The 23,958-nt window shown below is 32.9% G+C and overlaps 1 protein-coding gene across 2 annotated transcripts in view; it reads right to left on the reverse strand.

Moving 5' to 3' along the window:
* Nucleotides 1-415: 415 nt before the first annotated feature.
* SEMA3A (semaphorin 3A) overlaps nucleotides 416-23,958 on the reverse strand; it is a 223,502-nt gene continuing 199,959 nt past the window's right edge. For both annotated transcript variants that reach the window (XM_004431297.3, XM_087445785.1), the window contains exons 14-17: nucleotides 21,262-21,419; nucleotides 17,994-18,061; nucleotides 5,292-5,434; nucleotides 416-3,897 (exon numbers count right to left, since the gene is read on the reverse strand). In XM_004431297.3, the coding sequence (XP_004431354.1) occupies nucleotides 3,442-3,897; nucleotides 5,292-5,434; nucleotides 17,994-18,061; nucleotides 21,262-21,419 (825 nt within the window). In that variant the 3' untranslated portion in view covers nucleotides 416-3,441. The remainder of the gene's footprint in view (nucleotides 3,898-5,291; nucleotides 5,435-17,993; nucleotides 18,062-21,261; nucleotides 21,420-23,958) is intronic.

Consider the following 23,958-nt stretch of genomic DNA (forward strand, 5'->3'; position numbering starts at 1 on the left):
TTTAAAAATGAATTCATAAAACAAAAATTTCAAAATGTTATACTAATCACTCCATATTAGTAAAATGCTTGCTTATGACCTTCAGGATAGGCAATTTCCATAACAATTATGGGGAATCTTTGTAGATCCTGAATAAAACCAAACTGATTATCATAACGACATGATAGAATTTCATCCCCATATTTCCTTTTTAGGTATGACATAAAAGTAACAATACTTAATTTAAAGGGCATAAAAATTCACATAATCACCATAAATATAGAACCCAGTTTACAGATGACTACAATGAAGAAATCTGCTAGCTGATTACGTAGCAACCTGACTCTGGTTCTCAACATTTTCTAAACTTATTCCTTCTAAACTTGTTCCTTGACACCATATGCTACAGGGAACAGTAAAGACATCTGAATTCAAATATTTTGAAGAAATGTGTATTTAGCAACTGAATACATGCTAAAAGGAATAATTTACAGCAGCAATTTCATTACATTTTCTCTCCAGTTTTCTAGTTCCCATCTGAAATGCAATGATAAATACAGATTGGAACATATTTACTACCTGGCAAAAAACATGCGTATTGATTGGGCACACACCTTCTGCCCTTAAATAGCACATAAGCCACCTTGACACCCAGGTGGGAAAATCTTGCATTTTAGGATGATGTTGAACACACTGAAATGGAGTACCTATAAAAACTTGCATTTTATACTGTTCTTCCTCTTCTTTTCAAAATTATTTACATCTCTTTTGCCTAATGTGTAGGTAGCAAAAATATTAAACACATATCATTAAAAAATCACTAAATAATACATTAAAGTAGCATTAAGTGTGCATTTACATTTTACATTTGATTTCAACTGAGCCATAATTTCTCTGCTGTGATGTACCTTTTTCCTACCTTAAGATTGCTGTCATAATTTGCTCAAGGTCACATGAGTCTCTTAACAAAGTTTCAACTCTGATGATACACGCATATGCCAAAATTTATTAAAACTAAATTAAACGGGACATTGACTACTGTTCTTGCAAACTGTCCCTCTCAATACACGTTGGCAGAAGATTATGACTGTAATAAGAGTTATTTACCTGCAAGTTATATCTATAATTTTCTCTGAAAACTTAGATTTGATGGTTTATAAAGAAAGACATGCCAGTAGATTTGTTTTTGTTTCTTTTAATTGAAGTCTAGACTTTCTTTCTATGGATATTTCATAATGCTAAACAAAATGCATTCAGACACTGGAAGGCCTCCTGAAGTTATCAGAAAACTTCTATCCCTTTAAATCCTTTATTTTTGAGGACTAATAAGAACTAAGATACTTCTGTTATTGCAAATAAATTTGTTTCAGCTGCAAATTTAGAATGAAATGCAACACTGAATTTTAGTACAGTTAAGTTACTCTACGAAAATAAAAGAATGATCTATTTTTGCAGCACTCTTTGTTCTTTGATTTATATTTCAAACATGTTTTTTTTCTCTACTGGAGTGTGTCCTTTAAATAATTTAAAATTCAGCTACCATGTACTTCTAAAAGTAACACTGTATTACTCAATAGAGCCTAAAACTGAACGTAGAATATTTTTAGGCTTTCATTTGAAACAAGCGTCAACAAATTGCTTATTCAAAGTCACCACTAAAACTGAAACATGAGCTTCCATCTGTGAAATATTTCAGCTGATAGAGAATTTTTTAAAAAGTCACTGTAGTCGGAGGTGAGAAATTAATGCTGAGTTAATTAGAATCCCAAGACATCTAGAGTTAGAATTTCAATGCCGCTTTCATTAATTAGCAATAAGATGTTTCCTTTGCATTTTTGTGCATTATGAAGGCCCTAGGGAGGGATTCCTGCAAAGGAGAGTGCAGTGCGAAAGAAACCGTGTCGTAATGCTGAAGGTCTTACACATCCTCAAGATGTGTAAGATGCAGACATCCTTACACATTCCTTGAGAAGTCAATGATTCACAAGGAATCACCTTAGGACAATAAAGCAGGCAAGTCCTTAATTAATAATTTTTTACCTTTTTTTATAAGTTGTTGCAGGAGACAAAGAGTTTTATATGTTTTAAGTGTGAGTTGTGTCCTGGAAAACAGTTTGTATAAGAGTCACTCCCATCGATGTGAAAAGAATCATGTGTTCTTTAGACAGATAATTGTCTTAGACACGGTGAGATAAGAGGCAGTTGATACATATGTAAACAGTTGGGAAATTTGCTTTTAAGCTGTTGTTCTGAATATTACTGATCTCTCTCTTTTCAAAAAAATTAAGTGGCACAGATTCCTAATGGAATCATGAGAGCGTTTTTATGTCTCACATATCATGCAGAGATTCAAGCACAGAAGTAAGAGACATTTTCTATTAACATTATATTAAGACAATGCTTATTATTTCCATGAAATATACAGTTCCTTTTTTCTTCCTTGATCCACTAGGTACAACAAAATGCATTTAACAAATCAATTTGTTTCTTCCCTTTTTTTGCTGGTTAAATGCTCTGTTTTTCTGAGAACATTATGCAGGTTAAAATTAATTTAGATAATACTTAAAGAAGGGGAGGTGTTATTTGTTTGAATTCCTCAGAGGAAATAAAGCATAATTTATATCCAGGTTTTAGGAGTTAACTGTTAATAATGTATATATGTTTCTAGAACAATATTGGCTATCCTTCTTGCAGAACTGAAGACAAAATGTCAAAAAAAGCAGCACACAATTGGAGTTTTTAAAACAAAAACTATATAGCACAATAATTGTAAGACAAAGACCTACTCTAGCTTAGAAAAGAGCTAATTTTTACTGTATATTTGTCATGGTACATTTAAATTATAGTTATAATAAAATACATCTTTAGATCAAAGCTGAAAGAAGACATCAGTAGTAGATCAGTGTATTCCATTTCTCTTCTGGATGATGAATGGTTTCTGTCTTTTATATTTCCACAGACCGTTTCATTCCGTATCATTTTACTCCTCCAGTACGTATAAACATGAGTGCTGGTAGACAAAAAATATCCTTGAATCCAACCACATTTTGGAATATTCATCAGCTTAGTAAATCCATGCAGTTTATTTTACACTTTCAGTTCAATAAAATGGCTTTGCTAATGCAGTTTTTCTTCTTTAGATGGCAATATGGCAAATGACATTTTTATTTCTCAGGCAAAGAAGAAAGCGAAACCTGTACAATAAAATCTCGTAGGAAACATTAAGTCTGCTAAAGTGAACATCTGTGTTCACCTGACCTCTATTAGGTGTTGGTATTAGGAGGAAAGCCTGTTAGGAAAGTTACTCATGGACTTCATTTATAATTGGTGGAACTCAGTTGCATTTCCCACCGTTGTAAACATCCACGTAATGCCATGAAAAAAGTTCATGTATATTGCATTTTTTCCAGTTATTGTCTAGGCAAGTTTCTACTTGTTTGAGGTTTCTAGAGGTAATGCAGCTCAGACACTCCTGGGTGCCCTCTCAAATTCGTGGGTCCTCCTGTTTCTACCCTTCTTATTTTCCTGTAAGTGCTTCCATTTATTACTGTTCCCTTGGGTGTGTCCTGGCCGTTGCCGACGTTGTTTTCGGTCCCTTTTCCACACTTGTTCACAGAACTCATCCATTGTGTTCAGATTGGGGTGGTTGATGAGCTGCATGAAGTCTCTGTACCAGACCTTCTGGCTGGGTGTCATGTTGTTGGACATTTCTTTGGTCTTAGAGCCATCACCATCATCATCTTTATGAAGAAGTTCTTCCAAATGTTCTGTATCAATGACTTCCAGGGTCACTTTAAGAAGAGTTTGTATGAATCCGTGTTCCACGGCATGACAGAGGTAATTGCCTGAATCCTTTCGCTGTAGACTACGCAGCAGAAGGCCTTGTTCTGTTCTGATGATATGATCATCCACTCTGATCTAGCAGAAGAAAAAAAAGGTGGTAAAAATATGTATATATTTAAAAGGAATATAAGTTCTGAAACTCTGTCTCAGTAAAAATTTAGATTACGTGTTTAAGCACATTTTAACAGTTAATAAAATTTCTAGCTGAAGAGGAATGATAGCATTTTCCCCTGAAGGAAAAGAGTTATAAAACTCTGTCAATTGTTTTTAAGACGCATTGCAAAATACTAATTGTCTACCGTTTTAATTGAATTTCTCATTATAATAATTTAAAATATTCAAGATAATGGGAAGAAAAGACAATGATATACTTTATTTTATAAATTTGAAAGAAGGTATACAAATACAGAAGAAAGTTAACATTAAATACAGGAATTGGAAATGCAAAACCATAATACTAGAAAACAATGTAGCATGAGAATAAACTTATAATAAGATTTGAAAAAATAAATCAGCCATTGAGCAAGCAGAAAAAAGCATGACATTACATGTTTAATAATTAATTATTCAATTCCAAGGTTTTAGACATAACATAAATATGAAGATATGCTCTTCAATATATCTAACTTCAGTTTTATTTTGAATACAGTTTACAACAGAGATCTCTGAAAGCCTAAGCTGGTAACATAAAATCAACCTTGACATTTATGTGATGTGATTACATATTTCAAGACTGCTTCAAATGTCAAAGAAGATAATGGGAGGATTTTTACCTTTATATTCAGATTACGTTTGTCAAATTGTCTGCACATTATACATTTACAAATCACCTACGTAGTTTGGTTACTCTTATTTAATGCTTTTAAAAAGCTTTAAAGACTCAGAGTACTCACTGAGATTGTCTGAGTACAATTCTTAAATTTTACAGAGAAATAAATGGATCCAGTGTAGAGGAAATCTGTCTGATGCTACAGGCATAGTTCATATTAGACTTCATACTGGGACCTGAGATCCTTCATCCTAAATCTATTACTCCCTTCCCCAAACTTCCCCTCCCCATTTGAGGAGGAAGTTAACGGAGAAAGGAAAACACGTTTGGATAGCAGAATTAATTGAACGAAAGTTAAAATTAGTAGGAGGATTTTATTTATTTTTTTTTGTACACAAAGATAGCTAATATAATTGCTTTGTAGATAGCTATAGGAAGTAAAAACAAGACTCTAAAATGTATCCCCAAATGGCTTCTGGGACAAAACTCTTACTGGTTCACCTTTGTTTCTTCAAATTCTAGCACAAAGCCTGTCATATAACCAGCCTTCAATGAATACTTGTTTAATGAATGAGCTATTGATGGGTTAAGAAAAAGATAAAGATTCAAAGTACTTTTTTCCCCCCTCAAGTCAACCATGATAGGGTCATATAACAGTATATGTTAGATAGAAATAATCCAGATAGTTTCATCCCTTTACCTCTTCTTTTCGCTCTTCATTTCGCCTCTGGAATTGCCAATAGACCAGAGCTCGCTGTGATTTTGGACTGCATTCCAGGAACGTGCTACTATTTTCCACTCCATAGATGATTCTTTCTTCTAGGCTGTGGCCATGGTGATTATCTGGCCGGTGATGAGGAAATGAAATGAGAAAATGTTAGACAAGTAAACTCAACTTTCCAAAGTATTTATTTGGAAATTCAAGAGATAAACTTGTTGCCAAGTTGGAAGTTTTTCCAAATTGATTGAGGATGGCAGAAAAGTCATGGATGTAAGGTTTCAGAACCCAAGTGCCTACCCAAGTAGACTAATTATTTTGGTATGGGTTATATAAAGCATATGCAGAGATTTGTCTACCAGAAAAAAGCTTTACATTAACAAAATCAGTCATGTGTGAAGTATAACTATACATCTTTATATGCCATGATAATACTCACCAAGAAATTATTTTCACTGTAACACTCTATGCTCTGACTAATGGGGCCAGTTCATACTGTGCTATTACTAGTACAATAGTCAAAAAGTTATTTGATAGGATTTTTGGAAACAAGAATCTGTTTCTGAGAAATTATTTTGCCTCTTTGTGTTTCTTTTTCATCTGTAAAATTAAATTCACCAACCAATAGTATTTATCTAGTATTTTACAGAAGGTAGAGTTTAGGAAGTTTATACTGCCTACCAATAACCTCTAAACAGTCCACAAGTTTGTTCTGATGATCAATTGGTGTGAAATGTTTGGGACGGCTCAGAGGAAAGATGTACAATTATAATGCAATGTGGTTTCAATTGTCCTTATTTTAAAATGACACATCTTTTATTATTTTCAAGAATTAGGCTAAAGAACATGGCAAGAGAATATAATAAAATGCAGCAAGAATAAAATCTGTTTCCTGATTAAGTTTCTATTATTTTACCCTTTATGTAACCTCCTTCAAAGTGGTAAATGAAACACAGTGAAGATCAAAAGTACGACACAGGGAGTCTAGGTAAAACTCATTTAGAGGAGAAACTCCTTATTATCTTGTATAATCCTGTTTCCTGATTGACATCCTGTACAATCTGGAACTCATTAAATTAATTTAGAAAATAATAAATACATTTTCACATGCATAGAGAGCTGACAGTGTAGACAGATGAAAAATTTTTGTTCTCTACTTCAAACTCAGAGAGATTTTTAATTAAAAAAAATGTTTCCTACTTTTTTTGGCATCACTTTGACAGTTTTACTCTTGTTATAATCAACTGAGTACTTTTGTCTGTCATAGACAGTATGATTTGCTCTCACTAGGTTTAAAGCTTTCCAAAATCCTGCTTCCATCCAAGCCCTGTACATGGCCTGTGTCCATCATCTCCTATTCTCATCCTGCCTACGGTCGACCTTCTGTCTCCATTTGCTATCTCCAGGGATGTCAACCTTACTGCCTTTTCCTCTACTGCCCTAGCTGTGAAACAAAACTCTTCTAACATTGGGAACTATCTGTCCCTTCTTACTTAAAAAATCAATCCCCTGGAAATAGGAAAAAACAGGAAATGACTGAAATGTAAAGAAACAACACTATTTAACTGATTCCAAGTCACATTTTTTTTTCATATTGGAGATACACATCTTTGTGTGTCAATATCTACTTTGAATACGGTAGTGTTTTTTTTCCCTCTGAAATTATTTGTATGTCTTTGATTGAATAGATATGTTATGAATAGCACATGTTGCTGTGCTAGTTTGCAAGGCATCTGCTTCCCTGGATAGAGATGAATTGAATCTCTATGCTCAACAGGGGCTGGAAAATCTCCTGTATTTCAGGAGCTACCATGAATAATTAGAATGCCTTGTCACAGAAATCAATACAGTGTGCACTGAATACAATTTTTCTGCAATTTCTGTGCAGTATAAACTTTTTTGATTTAGAAATCCTTTTACTTACAATATTATCCAGCCTTAAAAGAGAAGGAAATCTGCAACATGCAACAACATGGATGAACCCTGAGGACATGTTAAGTGAAATGTGCCACTCATAGAAGAACAAATACTGTATGATCCCACTTAAGAGGAATCTAAAAATAGTCAAACCCCTAGAAGCAGAAAGCAGAATGGTGGTTGCCAGGGGCTGGGGGGAAAGGGAAATAGGGAGTTGCTAATCAACAGGTATAAAGTTTCAGCTACGCAAGATGAGTAAGATCTTGAGATCTGCTGTACAACATTGTGCCTAGAGTGACCAGTACTGTGGTTGTACACTTAAAAATTTGTTAAGAGGGTGAATCTCATGTTAAGTGTTCTTATTCCAATAAAATTTAAAAAGTAAAAGAAAAAATTTTAATTAAAAAAAAGAAATCCTTTCACTTTTAGGAAGAAACTTTTCATTCAATCTCTACATACTAAGGAATCATAAGCTGTATGATGGCATGATAACATAGAAAAAAAACCCACTGGATTTAGAAACAAACAACATGGTGACCCACCAGTTTCTTCTGGCTTATCAGCCATGCCTCCCAGGCCTACTTTTCTTGTAGAAATTTATGATAATAACTGACTTGTCTCTTACCTAATCTAAGTTACTAAAGATATCTACAGAAATCTAAGGTATCAGTAAGTAACTGCTCTCCGACATAGAACTCGGTTTAAATCCTTCAGTACATTAGTTGACACACTGCTAAGAAGAGCAATGTAACTTGTATAATAAGAAAAAAGAAAGCTTAATATAACTGTAACATTGATTAGGTACACTTAGAAAAAAATCACTAAGTTGTCTTCTTCCCAATTAATTTCATCATTCTACCTGAACCATAGAGAGCTTTCTGTTAACCTTTCTTATACTCCTGTGAAACCTGCTCAGTTTTTAGTTTCTCTTCAAGATCTCCTTTGGTGACAGCAAATGTTTCCCAATGTACAAAAAAAAAAATTCTTTTAACAGTAAATGTTTTCTTATATTCAAAAAATATTTCATTTCATCTGCTACTTATCTATAGTAGAATCTAATGTAGGATGTTATTTGATTTAACCAAGAATTTATACCAAGTTGTTTTTAGTTTAATATAGCAACAGTTCATGGACTTTTTCAAGAAACATTATGACATTCAGGTACTTTTCCACTTGAGTGAGATAAGAATCATAACTGGCAAATTTGGTTTATTGGCCTGGTACCTTTAGTTAGTTTGCCTTCGTAACTACTCTTGCCAATACCTCAGGGACTCATTCACCTCTAAATTGCCCTTTCTTTCTCTCCTTTGTCCAAATAAAGGCAAAAGAGAATCTAGTTAGTAAGTAGTGGAGCTCAAAGTCCTGTCATGTTAACTCTCAATCATACTCAGTATGCAGAGGCACTGTTGTCTTTCTTTGGTTTGAGATTCACCTATTTTATGTTTTGTTAGGTTCTGTTGCCATCAGCAATAATTGCAGAAAGTAAATTTCCACTAACTATAGTTGTTCTGTTAATTCCTCTGCAGCAGAATGTTTCTATCATGAACAATTTGTAATTCAGGACCAGAACTTTCATTTAAAGTGGGCTCAGCCAAGCATTCATATAATTTGGGTTCTCAGATGTAACAACTTGTAAACATTTTTTCTGTTAATTTCCCCAAACCTGACACCTTATAAACAGATACTCAATAAATATTTAGAAAGAATGATTAGAAGGTACTCAGTAAATATCCATTCCCTTTCCTGACCCTTCTACTCTACTGCTTCAGTAAATTTTGTACAACACAGAAAACATTAGAGGTCCAATAACAATGTGTTTCTCTCTCTCCTTTTCTCCCTCCTTTCTTCCCCTTGTCCTCCAATAATTCTTTGTTTTTCTCTCTCTTTCAAAAAAAATTTACAAACAGGAACAATATTTTGATTCTTGTCTTCTAACCTTACTAGATTTTCAATTTTTTTCTTTCAATGTCAAAGATGCTACCATTTTCTTTATTAAAGCAAACAGCTTTGCATAGAAATGGCAGCTTAGCATAGCTATAAGTGTTTTCAGAGCATATAATATGGAGCTCATAACTACCCAATATAAATTGGAAGCTTAACTGAGAAAACACTGTTGATTAAAGATTTCCTGAAGGATATGAAATCTTGCATATTCAGGGTTGAGTATAATCCAAAATCTCCCTCTGGATTAAACTAGTTGATCTCAGAGCAGTTTACATGGAACACATTGTGTTAATCCTATGACATAATTGATTTTCTGGAATTGTATTGGGTGGGGTCCCCCTACCTATGTTGAGGGAGCCCATAAGCAATACTCTATGGATTTGCTCACTGTGTTTATGTCACAATGTTGTAGAATATGATGGTCATTGTACCGCAGTGTTTTCTGGATGTTCATCTTTGAGAAATTTTCCTTTCTGGTCTCAGTTTTTAGGAATTATTGAGATTCTCTCGAACAAGTGATTTTTTTTAAGGAACTTTGTGACTCATCAGTTGATCATATTTCCCCCTCTACATCGGCTAAAAGAACTCATTAGACAAATTTATGTCTCACCCTTATAGCTTCTTGGTAGATATGTTCTTGCTGCATGCATGGTTGTGTTCTCTGTCAGTATACCTGCTATGCCTGTGTGACATTATTGCCATCTTTGTCTTATCTTTGTTTTTAATCAAATAATTACAAACTGTCTTAAATATATTAGGTCATTTAGCAATTATAGACAACAAAAAATTTTTATAACCCGTTTTAATATCTTTTTCAATGTTCTTAAAATATACCTACATAAAAATAATACGTCTGGACATAGAAGTCATAAATATGTGCGGAGATATTGTTATTGCTGTTCTTGTGATAGTTTCAACTGTTAATTCAAAACTTAAAATCCTTTATTGCGAATCCACACTGAGACAAATTATGAACTCCTTCCCAACATCAATCCTACTCCCCCACTAGCATCAAAGAAAGTATTTCCACTTCTATGTTTCCTAAAAATCTTTTTTTACATACCTCTTTAGAGCACATAAAGTCTTATTTGTTACAATTATTTGTTAATCTGGTTATCTTCCTCCATAGTGTATGTTCCATAATCCTGGCACAAAGTGGTCATGAACCCTTAGCTGATGTCTGCTGAATGGCAAATCCAGGTAACTATTTACATTGCATTTAAAAGCTGAAATCTCATGTAACTTTGACATCCTCAAATCACAGAGTTATTGTAATTACATAAAAGAAATGATTAAAAGTTTAATCAATTATAAAGGGCATAGAGTTTATAAACCTGATTATGACAGAATATGTTATTGAACTGCTGGTGAATGTAAACATTTCAAATCTTCTAAATTTGTTAAGTTTTATGATGTTACAAGAGTTGATTTGAGATATGGTGGGAGAAGATGATGACTAATCAGGTATATTTCAAAAGCAAAAATTCCAAATATGGGATGATAAGAAGAGAAAGAGATTTGAGAAATCATATGAATATATTCTCACATCTCCAGGGACACCTGTATCTTTAAAGGATGTCCATGCCAATGAGTTAACCCTGTAAATTTCCAGAAAGAAAGCAATCTCATTTTAATCCACTTTTAAATATACTTAGAGAGCAACTATTTTGAATAGACACTTTTGTCATGAAAATTACCAGTAGACAAGAAGGGTACAGTTGTTCAAATTGGCATAATGAATTCTCATGTGTTGAATAATCTGAATAGTTAGAGCAAAATAATTGAAAGCAACAAACATTAAGATTATTTTAAAAGCACCACAGTGTGTTTAAATAACACAATGCTACAATATGTTACAGCTGTTAATGACAAGAAATAATGTTTTTAAGGAAGCAATCTTCAATTAATCATTTCCTCTTTTAGTGGGATAATTTATGAAAATGAAACGAGGCTAATAAACCAGAAAGAATGGGAGGAAAGAAAGAAGTTAAATAAATTGCTTCCTTTTGTAACAACAAAAAGTCATGATATCCATCATTTGGTCAGAAATACGTTGCTAAAGGCTTTATTTAGTATTTGATTCTCTTCCAATATAGCAGAAACAGAAGGCATCCCATTTCAGCTTTCCATTTATTTCACTCTCCATTTTAACCCCATAAATGTCTCCCAAGATTGAAATGTTAATAATGTAACAATCTTAGTAAATTTGACGTCATGTAGAAAAGACAGAGATGAGTAAGGTAGTGAACTATATATTTATTCAACTATTTGATCTCTGTTATCATTTTTGATGTTCTCCTTTTTTAGGTTATTAAAGAGTTAAATTTCATAAATAATGAATATAAAAGTAAAACAATTTGGGGGAGTGGAAAATGGTTGCAAATTATTTAAATATTCAGCACATATAGTTAGTTGCTGAACTGCATAAAAAGAAATCTAATTCCAGTTGTTTTCATCATATTGCAATTTTAATATTTTTCTCAATAATATTCACTGTTAGGGCCGGTCCCGTGGCTTAGCGCTTAAGTGCGCGCGCTCTGCTGCTGGCGGCCCGGGTTCGGATCCTGGGCATGCACCGACGTACCGCTTCTCCAGCCATGCTGAGGCCGCATCCCACATACAGCAACTAGAAGTATGTGCAACTATGACATACAACTATCTGCTGGGGCGTTGGGGAAAAAAAAAAGGAGGAGGATTGGCAATAGATGTTAGCTCAGAGCCCGTCTTCCTCAGCAAAAAGAGGATAAGCATGGATGTTAGCTCAGGGCTGATCTTCCTCACACACAAAAATGATAATAATAATAATAATATTCACTGTTAAAAGTTATTCAAAGGAGGAAAGAAAATGTTGCCCAGCAACTCTTGGTGACATGGAAAATTGTAGATATGTACTTCTTAAGTATAAACATTATTACTTAGACTTAGATTTTCCTTAGTAGAATCTAGATGATTTTCTCCAGAAATTCAACAGGCACTTTATCAATAGAAAAGAATCTAATTTGATTTCAAGTGAATGAATAATATCTCTTTAAGTAGCAGGAGCTGAAAAGTCATTTCATGGATGAATCAATATCTCTTGAGAAGACATACAATATTTAAAAATAAAAAAATTGAAAATAAAAATTTCATTCATCTTTAATGTTCAAGTATATTTTTCGACCTATTAAGATGGCTAACAACAGATATAATAATATCATATACTATAGTGTACTTAAAACAAATTCTACAGTATATACTAAACTATATAACAGGGATTATGTTTGCTTATTTATCAAGATAATTCTTTGTACAACGTTTCTCCAGTGTTTTGTATGATGCTAATACCAACCAGTTTCTCAGTAAATGTTGAATGTGAGTTTGTGTGCATGCATGAATGCACCCAGAAATGCATGCGTATGTGTGAATTGAAGTCCCTGTGCTTAATACATCCATTTGTCAAGTACAAAAAAGATTCAATTAATGAAGTCTTAGAGAAAATTTAAACTTCAATGTATCAACTTATGAAAATAAATTTAAATTTTAAACTACTTTGTTTTATGCCCTAAATTAAGATCTGTCTTTGGTGCTGGGAAATAATTATCAGCTAGAATATAGCATTTAGAATTTTACAATTCAGGTAGTTCCTAACCTTCCTTGAATCCACAGATTCCTGTGGATTTGTGTTTAAAATGTTCTTATTGGTATACAGATAGGTAGATGGATAAACAGACACGTAACTAGGGGCAGGGTATTTTAATTTTATTGTTCATACGTAATTATTGTATTTGAGACAATCACATGTACCTTATTTTTTAGAGATTTATTAAGATGTGAAAATGAAATTGATGTGTTATGAAGTTGACTATGAAGCCATTTTAATAGTTATATGTAATACTGTGCTTAATATCTTGTGATATCAGAGGCTGCAATGCTTCTTAGTATAGAGCAGCTGAAATTCAATTACTTAAAAAAGCAGTAACAATATGAAGATATCCGCTATACTATTTATTTAGTCTATATTGAACATTTGAAATGTTTTATTTTCATGATTTTATAGCAAATATTTTACCAAGAAAGCACATATAACCTATATGCCAGAGTAAAATGACCATAGTAACTTTTACATGTAAAAATCAGGAAACATGGACTTTAATGTTAAATTTACTTTATCCCAAGAGATATGATAGGAGATAATGGAAAATACCTATTTGCTGAAGTAGAAACCTTCCATAAACAATAATGAAAATACCATCTTGTATTTTAATATGTGTTCCTTATAAATTTCGGAATTTAAAAACATATAGCATGCTTAAAAACTTTCCGTTTACAACAGTTAAATTATAGGTGTATAAACAGTTGGGTGATCTCCAATGACATATTTAAAAACTTTAACAAGGAACAATGATAGTGCAAAAATTTTCAAACTTCTTATTCATGTGATAGCCATCATTTGGCTAGAAATATGTTGTGAATGTCTTGCACACATACACATATACTATGAATAATTGAATTATTTGCCTAAGGTAATAGCAGAAGATGACTTTCGTGATGATTGATTATCTCCAGTGAAAACAGTTTCAAAAAAAGTTTACAAAAATTATAGAAAATAATACTTTAATAATTTCATTCTAGGATGCACACTTCTTTATATTTTAACTCTGATATCAGAATATGTCTTACAGTTGCTTTTCAACTGAATTGAAGTTGCTGTTTCCCGGAAAGAATTAGTTCTTACTTCTGCCAGACACATGAGATCCTACTACTCTAATACCTTTTTAAGTTAATATCTCTGTCTAAGGTTTTTGGTCCACCCTGTTGGTGTGAATTCAGAAAGTAAAGCTTCATGAGTACCATCTTGTAGTTCAAAGACTGCTCTTTCCCCCTTTTCCACCATCCATGATTATGGTCAGAACAGGCAAATTTCCTTGCTATCTTCTTCTGCATGGGAGTTTATTTCTCCTTTGCACTAATGCTGAAACATATTGTGTCCTGGCTTGATGCTGGGACCATCTATTAGATCGTTCATCTTGGGCAGTTTTTCTTTCTCAGCAGTACATAAAATAATGGTGCATCTTACATTCAGTGACATCTTAGACTTGATACAATTTATCAATTTATTAAAGTTAGGGATTTTTTTAAGGCTGACATCATGCTCATCTACCAAATCTTGAGGCTTCTCTTGGGGCTAAATGCTCAGATTCATAGTTAGATTTTATATGTATATGAAAGAAGGTAAAGCACAGACCAGATTAGCATTGCTACAAAATACTAAATTTATAGCTCTGCAGACCATCAAGATGACACTGCCAAAGATATCTTATGAAATTTTGGAATGATTTTGATGCCAACCAAGACATAAATTGAGATGAGCTAGTCATGGAGATAATTAAGAAGACTGAATTCTGTAGAGTTGTACTGTGGGAAGCTAAAAAGAAAATGCATGTATGTAGAAGAGCCAAGAGAACTATTATGAAGTGAAACTCAGTGATGGCATTAAACTGGAAGTTAGGACATAAAATATTTCACAGATTAAAAAATCTAAGATGACGTTAATTTTTTAAAAATGTTGTTACTTATGGTATAGCTTTTTCCTTTCTGGACATGTAGATCATAGTGCGGCTCATTCTTGTTTAGTAAAGAAGAGGAAATGGGAGGTAGTTTAAAGGTAAATTGACTCAGCAACTAATGCTCTTGAATGCAAAGTCAGACAAGCTCCAATTGTGTGCACAACAGTTATTTTAGGGAAGAGAACATATTGGAAACAACCTGAGGTTTCTCTTTAGCATTCAGTATGAGGTATGAGTGGGAAGACAAGAAGATCTGCCGGCACATATATATTTAGGGTTTTATACTAAAATTTCCCTATGTGAACAGCCACCAGCGATGGAGGAGAGTATGCTGGACCAAGGGGAAGTGGACTCAGATTTTTCTGTTTCACCTAGGCCATTTCAACATTAGTGCTGTTTTTACATGAGATGGAACAGAGCGCTGAGTAAGTGTTAAAGGTGTCACTGAGAGTGAAATTTCTTCCACCTTAATTCTGCGTTATTTTGTATAGTCTCTCTATTAAAACTTCAGGATATGTAAAATATAGAGTGTTCCAGAATATGTTTACCGTTACAGCTGGAACTGATCATCCTGAAGTGTGTAATTTGGCTTTAGGTTGCTTAGCAGCTTTCTGTGAAAACATCTCGTATCTTTATATGTTTCCATGTGAGCACATATATTTTATTGAATGTGAAATGTGACATTAGCAAGACAACATATATGATTTAACAGGGCTGGGCTCTGGATTTTTGCCATTTTACTTTCAAATACTGACATCACCTATTCCAAGATATTTCACTGATTCCTAATGGTAAGACTCAGCCTGGCCATTTGGGAATGCCTGACTTAGTTGCCAAACATTTGAAATTTACTGTAAACTATGGTGTATATTTTTTATGTTTGGTCAATTAGCAATACAAGCAGACAAGGAGTAAAGAGGCCTTCAAAAAAGGAATGTTTTATTGCTGCAGAGCTTCTGGGACTATTTTACCATCTCCTCCCATATATCATAAGCATCTGCTTAGAGTTGTTTATCCACTCCGTCCTCAAAAAAAAGACCTGTAACATGGAACCACAGCAATTGCCTTTCCTCCCTACAGCATGCACTCTGATTGAAGAATCAGGAGAAAAACTGATTCACGTTCATTTTATTTTCTATAGCTAAGCAATTCTACATTCCCAATTTTTACAGGCTTTCACCACCCTAATTTAATCAAAACACAACTGAAGCACTCTCCAAAGCCCATTCATTCAATAGTCAACAATATTTATTTATCCCAAGTCTCACTCTTTTTAAAAAATAAAAATGCCTTTGGTCAGCTTTTCCTTGCATATATGAACACTCATAATTCTAGCATATATATCATTTTGGAAAAATATTGAGTCTATGAAGGGACTGGATTGCTAAACAAATTAAGGTATCGGTAAGATACATATAAAGATATATATATACAGATATATAGATATACTAGTGAGATATATATATCAGTAATATATATATAGTTCTCTAGCAGTCTTCAAAACATAGCATAGTATCCTACATATAGAGGTGTATAATAATTATTAGTTAATTGGTTGATGACTTGTTTAAGAGATATTCTATTTCTGAATATGATGGTGTTAATAACAACAATGTATGACTTAAATAATTTTCACAATAAATAATAGATGCTACTTAGCTCAAATCTCTACGGAAAAACAAAAACAGTATCTATGCTATAGCTTGAAATATTAGATTATTCATTCAACAAATATTCATTAAATATCTACACTATTCATGATATGGCATCTATTACAGCCCTAGAGATATAAGAGTAAGCGAAATAACAAGGTCCATATTGATATGGAGATTAAAGTTTGATTGGAAATGAGCTCTAGTTACATCGTCTTGTTTCTTTTACTGCTAGATATTATCATTAGCTTCTCCATATCTAAGCAAGTAGATTCTTTATAATGAACTATTATTTCATAATCCTGCATTGCTTAAACAGTGCTGATCAAAACTCAATATTTTTACATGAAATAGATTAAAGGAAGACTAGCGAATGTTTTATTGTCCAATTGAAATATGCAATTTGAAAAATTTAAGAAGTGTGTGTCAATAATGCGCTATATCTATACAAACAAAAAAACTGATAACATTTGCTTCAATTTAGTGACATCTTTTTTCTTCATAATGAGAACAATAACAGACAGGAAAGTCCTTGGCAAGAAAATTTTGCAAGCAAAAATGGATCCAAAATATAGGCTCAATTGGTGGCTACCTGTCTTCTGGTATTGGCATCCCCCAAACAACCCTGTGAATTCACTCATGAATCAGACACCCGCACGTACAGGATACACAGCAGGGGGATCTGACTTTCAGAGAGGTAGCTGGGTTTTTGAATGCACGCCGGGTTTGTGCAGTGCGTTTTCTTTCGTAACATTTATGAAACAAGAACATTCTACCCACAGAATTAGTAGATCAAACCCAAGTTAATTGACAAAAATATTAGATCTTCTTTTAGGATTAATGTAAAAGGTACCAAAAAAAGTTAATAGGATAATTACGTTCAATTACATGTCAAATGTTTTACATTTGACATTTTAGCCATTTTTAACTATGAATGTTCATTAGCAGTCATGTCATTGATAAGTTTCCCCAGTAGAGGGAAGCACAGCCTCATTATTGTTTTTGTAAAGGGTTAAAGTAGGGGGAGTGAGATATTTACCACATTTTAAATGAAGATTGGTTGATATTGCAGCATTAAACAAGCAACTTGACATTAAATAGGCCTTGACATGTTTTAAGAAGCATAAAATGAACTTGCTCCAAAATCCTCAGTTCAAGAGGACATCCTACTAGTAAATCAGTGTGAAGAGATCTGAATTATCTTCTACTTGACTAGGATACCCAATAACAATACATTGGGTCTATATCATCAGCATATTAATGAATGATTTGCATGGCTTATTTTAAGACCACATTTTCTTCTTTGATATATTTAAATGAGTATTTTTGTTGCCTACCACTCAGGTTGCTTAAACCTTCTTTTTGTTAATATGAGAAAATTGAGCTTTAAGTCTCGTAAGGGTCTAAAATCTTGAACTTACCTTATCTACAATAATGAAACAGAATTCAGTGCTTTATGTTTTTTAGAATTTTCTTTCTCCTAGATTTTCTGTCTCTTCAGTTGCATTCCTTTAAGTGTTCTGGGAGAGGTGGGTGCCCTACATGCATATGTGTGGATATGCATTATTTCTTATGATTTCATTCTGCTATTAGCAGGTTACAAGATGAAAACTGTTGTAACTTACCATGGTGTTGTAAGTCTGAACAATGAGTAAGTGGGTCTCCATTTCTTATATCTTGTCGTCTTGTGCGTCTAAAATAATTACATTTAAAAGGTATTATTGTCTCTCTATTCTCTCTTGGGAATTTGTCACAAGAGTTAAGAAGAATCAAAAATCAAAGACTCCAAGAGCTTACAGAAAGAGATGCATCTGCATTTGACTAAAAGATTTTTTAAAAGCAGCTCATTATACCTGTAAAAGCAGTCTTCAAGATGATCAAAATGGGAACCAGTAGACAAATGTACTAATGATGCATTACAAGTCTTTTAAAGTATTGATAACAGAAAATTCATGTTTTTTTGCTACTGGATGTCAATGAATAAGAATCTAACATATAGAAACTCTAAAATTCTCAACATCTTAAATTCTGAGGAAAAAACACTAAATATAGAATAGTAACCCATTACTTCAATAAATAGAATTAAACATTTTCTCTGATCACTAATGAAGGACTAAGCTTGAAAATTAAAATCCACATGAATGTTCTCTTTCTCTTAATACTTATACATCATCCCTTAAGTAGACTTTTGTTAAATTTAAAAGTATTAAGACAGGAATCTATTTTTTAAGTTAGTTTTTAATTTTAGATCATATTAGTTGCAGTACATTCTGGGCGTCCTCTCTCTACACTTTGCTAATGGTTGACAGGGAAGGAGGAGGTTGGTTCCAGCCATTGTGGCACAAAAAATATGTGTAGTTTGAAAGAGAAGCTAAAATTGGAGATTGGTTATGTGTATCAGACTGGAAAAGATTGGGAACACTTGCCCAACTGTTTTTTGCATCTATTTTAATGGGTATTGTCTCGGTGCAAAGTTAGTTACCATCCCCGAAAAGAGCTCTCACAAAGGCCACTGAGAATTGCAAATATGGAATTTGTTACTGTATTCATAAATTTAGAAGTCCAAAGTATTTATAGATTTCTATTTGTAGATTTGGTGAGACCATCAAACAGATGTTGCACATTTCAAAATTTAGCCAACAAGGGAACTTGTGAAACACGAACCACATAGCATTTGGGAAGGCATTTTTTACTTCCATTTAAGCTTTTGAAAAATGCCATCACAAAGAATATATAAATTGCGAGGCCTCTAATCATCCTTTTCAAAGACAAATGAAATTGGATTAAGTGAAATCTGTAAGGCACAACAAAAACGTGTTAATGCTAATTCCTTCAATCTTGGATTGTAGGTATGCAATAAATACATTTCAAATGTATAATCATATACAGCTTTTTAATTTATTACAGATATATTATGATCTTATTTTTATCTTCTTTCTTTTGAAGAAAAGCTTAAAATTCAAATGGATTATTCCTAAATTAAGTAATGTTATACACTTTCACATGGAAAGGAAATACTTGTTTTTAGTTCAAACATTAATTCTTCATTTTTTGAGTAACATTAAAAGTCCCGTAGAGCTAAATGAATTTAAGAATCATAAAATTTTAATCTTAAATAATTTAATTTTCTTGCTGTAAAAACTGCATATTGCTGTTTATTAAACTATCCATGGTTTCTTTAATCAATAACACACTATCTCTACACAAAGGTTTTATCTTAAATTTAAATTTCCAACAAAATCAATAGGTATACGAAAGTAATACAAACATGTTATCTCAATTCTAAATGTTGCAGGCTTAAGAAAATTGTGAGTATTTATTAAATGGTATGAGCTAATGCTACATTTACATTTAATATTATTATTAACAAGATACCATGTTTTAGTCCATATGGACTGAATATATGATAGATTTAAGTTGTAGATGATTTAACACTATGGTCAATGTTATCTAAATTGTGTGATCAAAAGATTTAAGTAGACATTCAGGTTATTTCTTTCCCCTAATATTTTTCCAAACATTTAAAATAATCTAAAGGTGTAGAACACACTTCACTAGCAATGAAAAAAATCCATGTTCATAGCTTCTTTGAAAATATTAGCTATAATAAAAAACTAACAAAATAAATTTTATTGCTCCTAAAATGCAGTGGCTTAATAATGCTGATTTCTATTTTATGTTTCAATAGGTTGATGTGCATACCGTTAATCTTTAGGTTTATATTAGCAAGATATTGTATATTACTTTCATTTATCATTGCTCATTTCCTAAACACTGGTAAATATCCACAGAGAAAGGTAGCCATAAGTGAGAAGCAGAGAATATGTTGAGATGACTATTTTGTCAAATGAAGTAAGTGTTTTTATTTTTTAAAGCAAAAGTTTAGTTTACTTTTGTTTGTGTACAACTTTTAGGATGTGTTTAAGAGTTCTCTGAACCACTACTACACCTTCTGAATATAATACTACGTTGAATGATCAAATGTCCGTTTCTAAAGCTTTCAATCTCCTAGACAATAACTTAGTTATGTTTTTTATATTGTTTTAGATAAATTTCTAGGTATATCTTAGCAACTTTTATTAAAGTATGTCCAAAAAAATACTTTTAAGCATTATCAAGAGTATACTTAAAATAGTTATAAAATACATATATATGGATTAATAAATAGATATTTATTACATGGTTTTATATTTCAAGTTCAAACACTGCAAATGCAAGATGATACTATGATAGTATAGTGGCATTAAAATTTCTGGATCCAATAAAGATATATTTTGATGCTAGTTAATCAAAATTATATATATCACGTACAGAAATGTGATACCTTCAAAACTAGAAAAAATTCTTGATTGTTTATAATTGGGTCCCTGTGTACTCTCTAAGACTCTAAAGGTAAATAAATTCATTTCTCTGAGAATTTTGCATTCATGCAGGGACACAAATTGCCTCATTAAAATTTAAAACCAGGATAGAATGTTGCTGGATAGAAAAAGAAGAGCATTTTTGGACAAAAGAGCATTTTGGTAAAAAGGCACAAGGCCCAGTCTAGATTCTGATCCTGACTTTCTCTGTGGCTTTGGCCTTCAGTTTCCCTTTGTGTAAAATGAAGTTGCAAAACTTCATGATTTCGAAGAGTAAACGTTCAAGGATATTACTGTGATGTTTCAGATCTCCCTCAGTAATTTATTAAAACCATTTGTTCCATTACATTTAGTACCCAACTACCCTATTATGTTTTTCTGATTGTTTTGACTATTTAAGGGAAAGAAATGAAACAAAACCCCCTAAAACCACTTATTCATTAGAAAAAGGTGATGAAGAAAGCTGTTCCAAAAATGGAATCAGGTAAGATAAATAGCCAATATTTGTATTTATTTCTAATACTTCTCCTACCTCTTTGCAGTAGGAAAATAGCGAGAGCATGAAGAGCCGTCCCAGGCACAGTAAGGGTCTCGGGCGAGGCAGCACTCCGCACAGGCCTTCCCGTAAATGTCACAGCGGTGGAGAGGGAGCTGGGCTACCCCTGCCGTGGAGCCGACGTATAGTTGTTGCTGTGGAAAGAATTTACTGTTATGACCAAAGCTATCTTGTTTTTCAAATCTCTTTTTTCTTAAAAAACAATTATTTATACATAACTTATCAAAAATAAATTTGTATTTGTAGTCTTAAAATAATCACATTATTGGTAGTTTCTTCAAAGGCCTGGCAGACAATGTGACCATTTAAAATAGAGCAAGACCGGGCCGGCCCGTGGCTTAGCGGTTAAGTGTGCACGCTCCTCTACTGGCGGCCCGGGGTTCAGATCCTGGGCTCGCACCGACGCACCGCTTCTCCGGCCATGCTGGGGCCGTGTCCCACATACAGCAACTAGAAGGATGTGCAGCTATGACATACAACTGTCTACTGGGGCTTTGGGGGGAAAAAAATAAAAATAAATAAATTAATTAAAAATAAAATAAATTAAAAAAAAATAATAAAATAGAGCAAGATCAAAACCTAAATATTTGACTGAAACAGGTGTCTTTTAAAACCAAGGGAAAATAAAGGAAGACGGTAATAGTTATATGTCAATTATACCTCAATAAAAATAAATTTTTTAAAAAAGTAAGACACTGAGCAATATAATGTTCAAACCTTCAGTTTTTGCTCTTCGATAGCTTGCTTTTTTTACTTCTACTGTTTATAACTTTGATTTCTCAGATTATCTACATTGCCATGTATTCTGCTTGGTCATGAGGCAGGGATCATGTGCTTCTGACTCTTGGGCGCCCTATTCTACTGCCTGTGAACGAGTTTGCCTCCTATAAGAAGGGAAAGGGTGAAGTTTTGGTGCTTTTGCATGTATAAGAAGTTTTGCTCAGCACCAACTGTCTCGTTCTTGCACTACCTCCAGGAAGATTACTTTAAACAAAACTACTAAATTACTTTTCCTTCGAAAGATCATCAAAGAGGGGAATCAAGTACATGCTGGCTGGTGCAGTAGATCTGAACGAAAAGCTCCAGTGTTGAGGAAAAAGTGCTGTATTGGGCACTGAGGTTCTGGATTCTAGGTCTTGCCCTACATTAACTCTCTGTGTGATCTTGAGCCATTCACATAATTTTTCTAAGACTTAACTTCCTTACCCATAAAATGAGCATGTTTAACTAGATCTTTAAAGTATATATCCAGATAAAATGAACTACAATGCCATCATCATCAATGAATTTGGAGTTATTGAATGAGGCAGAATATGGGGAAAAAAATTTTCTAGTAGCAACTAATTCAGGATTTCAGTACAATTTGAAAAACGCCTTTAACAAAGTTGAGAAAATGTAGCATATTAGTTGCAAATTTATGTAAACAAAAAATGAAATACAAATAAAATTACTTTGTGATTTTTTCCACATTTTACTGTAATTGGTGTCATAGCTCACTTTTCTTGCACTAAAGGATTGAATAATTATAGTAAGCCTTAAATAAAAGTTGTGTAAATACAGAAACATGTAATAATACACATGGAAAAGACTTCAAAAGTGTATTTTAATTTCTCTTATGAAAAATAAGTTACAGAAAAGCCAGTCTCTGAACCATGGTGTGCTCTTTTAATATTACAAATCGCCTGACAGTCAGCAATGGATAGAATTAAAATTGCATTTCCAAAAGACTTTCAAAGATGGACTACACATATAAATAAACAGATAAGCTGAATGAAGACTGAAATATCAATTAGAATCTAAGTAATTATTAAGGTTATAAAGAGTGCTTACAAAGAAAACAATTCTGTGCTTAAAGCTAACCAACTTACTTATATCTTAATACAAGAAGGGATATAAGGCAGAAGAAGTAATACGATAAAAGCTAAAGCATTGTGGAAGCAGTTATCCTGATAAATATTGCTTATTCCATTCCAGTAAATGAAGAATATTTACAGTATATAATATTCTAGTATAGTATATAGAATATAGTATGTAGTACAAATACTCAACTTTTTACTATATTTATCTTTTATTATTATATTGAAAGATGCTACAAACCACAGCAAATTAAGAAATGATAGCTCAAGTCCCTGGGAGGAAAAGATGAATATTGCTAAGGTATTGTTGAGAGAAAATCATATTGATTTGTACCTCTCTTAAAGCATCTACAGAACCAGCATGTGGTAACGGTCAAGCATGATTTGAAAAATATTAACAAAAAACTTAACTAATGGCAGGAACTTCTTTTTTTCCCTCTTATCCTTTATTTCTCTATTCCAAAAGCATATTTTTTAAAAAGTAAACTTAGATTATATTGAAGTCAAGCCATTTCAATGTGACAAAATTGAAACAAACACATAATATTTAAACAACAATTAAATTAGCTAAAATGGGGTAGCAATATCCAGAGGCATCATTGTTATTGGTGAATATGGACATGCCTATCCATATATTGTGGTCATAACAACATGTTTAAAAAGCTACTGATCAAATCAGTCATACCTAATCAAAAGATCTCTATGTTTGGCCAATAACTTTTAAGAAGAATGAGTGAAAGGCATACAGATAGATTTTTAAGAATATGACATTTGAGTAGGAAAGGAGTTGTGATTACCTAAATAACAGTATCTAGAT

This window comes from Ceratotherium simum, chromosome 1 (genome assembly GCF_057802395.1).
Source record: "Ceratotherium simum simum isolate JZ-2026a chromosome 1, ASM5780239v1, whole genome shotgun sequence".
Taxonomy (NCBI): Eukaryota; Metazoa; Chordata; class Mammalia; order Perissodactyla; family Rhinocerotidae; genus Ceratotherium; species Ceratotherium simum.